The 8,174-nt window shown below is 40.7% G+C and overlaps 1 protein-coding gene across 2 annotated transcripts; it reads left to right on the plus strand.

Annotated features, from left to right (window-relative positions):
• The first annotated feature begins 1,972 nt into the window (after positions 1–1,972).
• LOC123778884 (olfactory receptor 6C2-like) lies at positions 1,973–7,718 on the plus strand. Of its 2 annotated transcripts, none has more exons than XM_087855437.1 (2): positions 1,973–2,016; positions 6,743–7,718. In XM_087855437.1, the coding sequence occupies exon 2, from the start codon at positions 6,771–6,773 to the stop codon at positions 7,716–7,718; it is 948 nt and encodes a 315-aa protein (XP_087711563.1). In that variant the 5' UTR covers positions 1,973–2,016; positions 6,743–6,770. The 2 variants fall into 2 exon arrangements, with proteins under 2 accessions (XP_087711563.1, XP_045632498.2); XM_045776542.2 differs by lacking the exon at positions 1,973–2,016 and adding an exon at positions 3,382–3,402 and having other exon boundaries at positions 6,765–7,718.
• The last annotated feature ends 456 nt before the right edge of the window (positions 7,719–8,174 follow it).

Below are 8,174 nucleotides of genomic sequence, written 5' to 3' on the forward strand. Positions count from 1 at the left end.
TCTGTCATGGTTGAGCTTGGGAGGGGTCCTCTCTGCCTCTTGGACACGAATGTTTGTTTCCCTTGCTAGATTAGGGAAGTTTTCAGCTACAATTTGTTCAAATATCTCTTCTAGACCTCTGTTTTTCTCCACCCCCTCGGGGATGCCGATGATTCTAACATTGGATCGTTTCGTTGAGTCAGTAATCTCCCGTAGCCAACATTCGTGGGCGTGGATTTTTTTAAGACCATCTTCTATTTTTATTTTTTCCTCTATTAACCCATCCTCCAATTCACTAACCCTTTCCTCCGCTTCTGTGACCCTGGCCGTCAGAGCCTCTAGTTTTGCCTGCATTTGGCTCATAGAATTTTTAATTTCTGTCAAATTCGCTCTCATTTCCTCCCTTAGGGATTGTATATTCTCAGTAATATTTTCCTGAATACTTTTTTCAAGTCTACTCATTATCTTGACCATTGTTACTCTGAATTCCATTTCTGATAATTTGGTTACATCCATATCTGTTACTTCTGTGGCAGAGGCCACTGACTCACTGTCTTTTCTTTGCTGGGGGGGGCTTCTCCTTCTTGTCATTCTGATGAAGAGAGGTTGCGGGGTTTCCAGAGCCCAAAATTATTGACTGGGTCCCAGGCCGTGCCCCTTGTTTTATAGGGATCTTAGAGATGTGGGCTTCTTCTTTAAAGATTTTATTTATTTACTTATCTGAGAGAGGGAGACAGACAGTCAGCAAGAACGAAACAGAAGCAGGGGAGTGAGAGAGGAAGAAGCAGGCTCCCAGCGGAGGAGCCCGATGAGGGACTCCTTTCTGGAACGCCGGGATCACGCCCTAAGCGGAAGACAGGCGCTCAATGACTGCGCCACCCAGGCGCCCGGGTTGTGGGCTTCTTGATTTTTCAACCTGCCTTCTGTGTTCTGGGGGAGGGGCCTGCCGCGCCAATACTCAGGCAACCCTGTTTGGTTAGAGTCTCCGTGTCCCCTGCGAGGGGGGATGGGGATGGGCACTCTCTGAGCCGGTATTTCCAGGCTTTTGTTCTCTGGCGGCTTTCCCTGGCGGCTGGCTATGCCTCTTCTGAGGGTCAGAGCAGCAGAGGCTGCATTGTCGCAGAACAGAGGGATTGCGGCCCGTTCTCCACTGATGTTCTGGCCACTTTAACTCTGTTACTGTTGGTGCTGCTCAACCCTGCGGCCGTCCCGGGATGTGCTATCCCGCACCAACTCGGCGACCCTGCCCTCACTTCCAGGGCCAGCGCGTCTCTGTCCTTTGTGTTTCTAATGCCGCCAGCCACCGGCCGCCCCGCGCGCTCCCGGGTCTCCCGGTCTCAGTCTATGCCCGGTGAGCACACCTCGATTCCAGAGTTTCGTGAGAAGCCTGGTGGCGCGCGCACCCGGTTCAGGGTCTCAGCCTGCTGTTTCGCGGGTGCCGACCGCGAGTCCGCCCGCTCCCCCGTGCAGGTGGCCCGCCAGCCGCCAGCCGCCCCGCGCGCGCTCCGGGAGTTCCCGGTCTCAGTCTGGATCCCGTGAGCTACTGTAATTTCTATAATCCTTTTACAATTGATCAAAAAGCAACATTTCTTAACCAGTCCTTCAAACCTTAGTTTATGCCTTAAAGTATTTTCAGATGGGTCCCTTTTAATACATATTTCAAATTCTCAAGGGCAGATATTTCACAGCAGAAATTATTGGAGCCGTGGTTTTTACTCGAGTGAAGTGTTTTTGAGTCATCCATGTAACCATGGTCTTATCAAGCATCGTCTGTAGGTAGAATAAAAAATATATCTGCCATATATGTATTTTTCCTGTTTCTCAAATGTAGGTAAATATTCCTGTGATTAAAAAAATAAATTCATCCTGCAATATCATTGAACATAGTAATTTTTTCAATACATATTTTCATATTAGAAAATTTACAAACAAAATGATATCATGGGAGATTAGATAAGGCAAAATATTTTTATTATTAAAGTCTCCTATACCCATATCTTTAGGAAGTGTAGTAGAGATTTCAGTCAGGCTTGCACACTTTTTCTCATTAGTACAATGGGCACCTAGCCTCTGTCTGATGCTGTTGTTCTATCTTATTGTCTCAAAGGACAGCATCCCTGCTGCTGTCTATTTTAGTTGCTTTGCCAAAATTCATTAAGCAAAAGATTCCTTGGTGACATTAGACCCCAGGCCACTGAGGATCCTTTGCTTTATTCACACAAGTGATCCCAGTGCACCCCCAGAAAATAGAGCAGAGGAGCACAAATATCATTATTTTTGGAGTAGGAAAGCCAACTCCTGGCTCAGAACAATCAGAGCTCTTCCAAAACCCAGAGAAAATTTGTTTGGTTCTCCTCCCTTACATTAAGTTTTCTTCCTTTCTTGACAGAAACCAAAGGAAAATGCTTCCAAGGTTTAAAATAAGAGTCTCTAATGAGAGTCTTTACATGGTACGAAAACAGAAAACTCAAAGAACTCAAGACCCTCCAGAAAATGCCTGAAGAGTGACTGTGAGTTGATGATTCCATTGGACCTGGGCTGAGGCACATCTCCTTCCACACCACACAGTGAAACACAGGAAGAAGCTGCCAGCTGAAACCACAAATAATTACCCAGAGTAAGTACTGTAGGTAGACATGAGAATTACTTTCTCTTTTAAAAGGTAAGAGAAAGAAATATTTGTCGGCATCTGCTTCTGTAATGTGGTTACTTAAGCTTGGTTTAACTTTTAATGTGGAAAACTATAGTAGACATGTTATCAACTATTCAACAGCCCTTTGAAAGGTCATAGCCGGGGCTATATATTTGCATCTGTAAGTTGTCACCCATGTAGTGTAATTTCAAGAACATATAGAAATATACCTTTCAATCCCTGGAATTTGTACCCAAAAAGAATATCACATTGCTTAAAATGTTAACATTTTCTAATTTGTAAATATCCTCTATGATGAAAAAATTAAACAGAACTAATTCGATCCCTCCTAAACACCTATTAGTTCAACAGAAATGTTCTCTTAATACCTAATTCCTCAATAACAATAATTTGAGTAATTTGATGGCTGAGGAGAAAGAGGCCACTTTATTGGTCACAGAGCACAGTTCAGGAGCAAGGCTGAGAAGAGTATTTCACTCGGGCAACTTCTGCCTGGTGTGGTGTGTATCCAGAGGGGAAGTATGAAAAAGGAGATCAGAGCAGGATGTCAATTTTTAGTTACTTTGTGGTTAGTTCTACTTATTGCCCTTTTTGTAGCCCTGAAGTGGTTAGAGAGAATCAATTCTTATACAAACCAAATATCAAAGGACAAAGCAAAGAATAAGCCATAGTAAATTATTAGCACACTATGTTACTTGCACGAAAGAAAAACCATTAATAAATTGAGCTTTTCTAAAATAAGCAAAAATAGAATTGCCCAGAGAAGGAGGGTTGAGGGGAAATGAAAAATCTCAGAAAGTTTGAGAACAAAGAACTCTGTTTTTCTTTCCTTGTATAAGCCGTTGGTTAGTATCAGAGGCTCACAAAGAGATCAGTCTTCAGGAGTGGAAGAGTCATCAAAGAAACAATTTCAGTGATTTGAGAAATCTTGAGAGTTTAAGCATTAAGTAAACGCCATGTGACAGGCTGTCCTTACATAAGGTTGGCCAGTAGTTTTTTTTAAAAAATATTTATTTATTTGAGAGAGAGAGCAGGGAGCCCGACTCAAAGCTTAATCCCAGGACTCTGGGACCATGACCTGAGCTGAAGGCAGACACAACTGACTGAGCCCCCCAGGTGCCCCTAATTTTGGCCAGTAGCTTTGTTAGTGTCTTCACGTTAGTTGTGCCAGGTCTACACTATTTCCTTTATCAGAGTTTTTCATTAGAGTCCCTTCAGGAGTGTCCATTTTCCTGTGATGGTCCCTTTAAAGCACGGTTTGCCCTGCTATATATCCCGCATAAGCCTTTAGAAGGCACATGTCCTTAGAAAGAGAGGAATTAATGTTGCCAGACTCAGAGGGCTCATACCATTTGGAGGAAATATTTTAAAACCAACCTAGTGAAAAATCATTCATATAGCAAATTAATTGATGTCTCTTGGGGAGTTACTATGCCATTCAGTAATGGAGAAATAGCAGAAACCTAGAGACTGTGTTTTCAGATAGGACGTATTTTCATAGCTACCATTATAAATAATTAATGCTAATTGAGGACTAGCAGGAGTTACTGCTCCACAAACAGAAATAGAGTCTTTCCTTTGTTGAATAATATACATAATGGTCACACATGATATCAACAAAATAATAAGACTCATAATATAGGAAAAGGGAGCCAGTTACTGTTTTACTCACCCTTCATGTGTATCTCCAGCTATAATATAAACATATAAACAAGGTGACTGCACATGCTGTAACAGCACTGATTGGAAGGGAGGTGTGGATAGGAGTGATGAGGTGGGTCAACAAACTTCCTTAATTGTCTCGGTGGAGCTCAAACATTCACATGCATATGAAATTCTTGATCACCATAATGAAAAATAAGAATGCTGAGCAACCTAACCAGAATAGACATTAAATAAGATAGCTCAGTCTAAGCACACAGACAACTCTTTTTTGTTTCTTCAGTTTACATTTACATAACAACGTTCATGTGTCAGACATAGGGAATAAAGGGATATATAAAAACATAACCTCTGTTTTGGAGAAGCTTACAGTAACATAGCAGAGAAATATAAGTATATGGAAGCATACCATGTGATCCATTTCAAGAAAGAGTGAGCAGCAGGTGTTTATAAATAACATGGTATCATAATCTCACATACTCTGGGAGGGTGAATGAAGATTTCTTTGTAAAACTGATACCTAAGGAGAATTCTGAATGACCCATTGATATGAATCAAATATTAGCCGTTGAAGAGAAGACAACATGTGAAAAATATGAAGGATACAAGCAGTCAATGTTTGTGGAATTAAGTTATCAGAAAGAACGGTAAGGAATTTGTAAGTGATGAAATGAGAAAATAAGGAAGGTCCTGTCCGTGAAGAGCCTTGCAGACCACCCACAAGAGACTAATTTTTGTCAATAAATAGTTAACACTAGAAAAGAAGGCTCGGAGAAGGACCATGATGTCACGTTGAATTCATGGTGTATGAAGTGTCTGTAGAACATCTAACAGGTGATGCACACTTAGCAATTGTTTTATATGGAAAAGTCCAGCCTGTGGAATTCATCATATAAATGACAATAAAATCAATTGCATGAAGTGAAATCCTCTTGGAGAGCATGGAGTAAGAAGAAGAACAAAGAGAAAACAAGAAAAGAAAGGTCTCAATACAAAATATTGGGGAACAGAAATACTTCATAGGTGAATAGAGAATGAGGAGACTGTAGGTCACTAAAAAGAGAGATATAGGGCTCCTGGGTGGCTCAGTTGGTTGGGCAACTGCCTTCGGCTCAGGTCGTGATCCCAGGGTCCTGGGATGGAGCCCCACATCAGGCTCCCCCTGCGGGAAACCTGCTTCTCCCTCTACCTCTGCCTGCCACTCCCCTTGCTTGTGCTCTCTCTCAAATGAATGAATAAAATCTTTAAAAAAGAGAGAGAGAGTCAAGAAGAAAATTAGGATGCTGGCATGGAATCCTGTTGAAGAATGATGGAACATTAACTTAACAAAATATTGTGGGGATGTCAGGCAAAAAACTACCAAAAAAATATGCTGATGGCTTCAACGGTAATACCGTTCCTGTGAGTGTTAGAGCAGTGGGAGGTTGGATATGAAAATCAGGTTGCAGAACCTTAAGACCTAAACTAAGTAGGAGTAAGATGAGAAGGTAGAGATGATAGTAGGAATTAAAAACATAATTAAAGATGCACAGCCTGTGGGGAGCCTGGGTGGCTCAGTTGGTTGTGTTCCACTCTTGTTTTCAGCTCAGGTAATGATCTCAGGGTAGTGAGATCAGTCCTGAGTTGGGCTCTGCACTGGGCATGGAACCTGTTTAAGATTCTCTCCCTCCCTCTCCTCCTGCCCCTCCCCTTCCCTCTCTAAAAAAAATTTTAAAAAAAGAAGAAGAAGGCTCACAGCCTCTGGAAGATTGTAGATATTAAACATAGATTTCATCTCAGGGCGTTTGAGAGATACAGAGCCACAGATGACTGAAAAATAACATGTATGCATATAAAGACATTCCTTTTCTCACAATATAGATAAAAGAGTTGTCTATCAAACTGTCTTTGAATTAAGAATGAGGAATACAAGCAGAAAAGAATAAAGGGTTAAAGGAAAATCTCTGGATCCAGTGTTGTGTTTTGTTGTCATTATTGTTTAGTTGTTTTCTGGAGGAAATGCGTGTTACCCTTAAAACAACCCTTTGATAATAACAACTGAAGAGAAGTCATGCTCTTTGTTATCTGGTTGTGATAAATATCCAAGGTTTGTTTTGGATAAACAACATTTAAGTACACATCAAGTAACATCACTTTTTTTCCCTCTAACTTCCTTGTAAATTCAATCCATGTGATGAATTACAATCAACATGTATGGATGCAAATTTTGAGGTGCAAAGAATGATCTGGGGAAACGTCGGATTGTTTTACAGAAACGTGAATTCTGAAGGAATAATCTTTACTGCTCATACGTGGAATATTCAGGAGAGCTAACTGAATAGTGGGAATATTGATTATGATGTGAAATGAGAAAATAAATATAGACTTGGTTTGCTTGGCTTTTATACTCAGTCTTTTGTTACATAATTCAAATATTGATCACCTCATAAAAATCTTTTATTTTCACATGCTGATTGGTAGATTTCAAAAGTCAGTGATGAGAAACTACACAGCAATAACAACTTTTATCCTGCTGGGACTGACAGATGACCCACAACTGCAAACCCTGCTTTTTGTCTTCCTACTTCTCACCTATATCTTGAGTGCAACAGGGAACCTGATTATTATCACCCTCACATTGGTAGACTCCCATCTTAAAACTCCTATGTACTTTTTTCTCAGAAATTTCGCCTTCTTAGAAGTCTCATTCACCACCGTCTCTATTCCTAGATTCCTGTACAGTATATCAACTGGGGACAGTACCATTACCTACAATGCTTGTGCAAGTCAATTATTTTTTATTATTCTCTTTGGAGCAACAGAATTTTTCCTCCTGGCTGCCATGTCCTATGATCGCTATGTTGCCATCTGTAAACCCCTTCATTACATGACCATCATGAACAATAGGGTGTGCACCTTATTCGTCCTGTGCTGTTGGGGGTCTGGCTTGATGATCATTCTCCCACCCCTTAGCTTGGGCCTCCAGCTGGAATTCTGTGACTCCAATGCCATTGATCATTTTGCCTGTGACGCAGGTCCCCTCCTGAAGATCTCATGTTCAGATACGTGGGTAATAGAACAAATGGTTATCTTTGCGGCTGTATTTGGACTCGTTAGCACCCTACTGTGTGTACTTCTGTCCTACACATACATCATCAGGACAATTCTGAGATTCCCTTCTGTTCAACAAAGAAAAAAAGCCTTTTCTACCTGCTCGTCCCACATGATTGTGGTTTCCATCACCTATGGCAGCTGCATCTTCATCTATATCAAGCCATCAGCAAAAGAAGAGGTAGCCATAAATAAAGGTGTCTCGGTGCTCACTACTTCTGTTGCACCCCTGTTGAACCCCTTCATTTACACCTTGAGGAATAAGCAAGTGAAGCAAGCTTTTAGTGACTTCATAAAGAAGATAACATTTCTCCCAAAGAACCTGAAGTTTTGATGAATCAGTATAAAATGAAAGAATAAAGTCCTCTAAATATTTAACTACAGCTTCTGACTTGTTTCATTGCTTTGTGCCTATAATCTAGTCATATTAACCCTTTCAAAGACATTTAATAATACATCCTAATCTCACCTTAATCCAACTCCTTTTTCTTTCAAACCAAACTCATCTACCCCACTGTAAAACTATAAAATATATTTCCAAGTAATTAAGTGATATTTTCCAAGTAATCTCCACTTCTGACTTAAGTCTTTTCTTCAGGGTTCTAGGGAAGGAAGGGAAGTAGTAATATTTAAAACTATATAAATTCTGTAATAGACACATTACATAGTAACAAAACTAGTTCTTCCCTAATCAAAGCCATCCTCTAATATCATAATCTAAGACCCAAATACAATATAGAAAACAGCAACAACAAAGACGCATCAAAATAAACCAAATAAGGCATTCTAG

The sequence above is a fragment of the Ursus americanus genome, chromosome 25, assembly GCF_024610735.1.
Source record: "Ursus americanus isolate L20-20 chromosome 25, mUrsAme1.1.p, whole genome shotgun sequence".
Lineage (NCBI taxonomy): Eukaryota > Metazoa > Chordata > Mammalia > Carnivora > Ursidae > Ursus > Ursus americanus.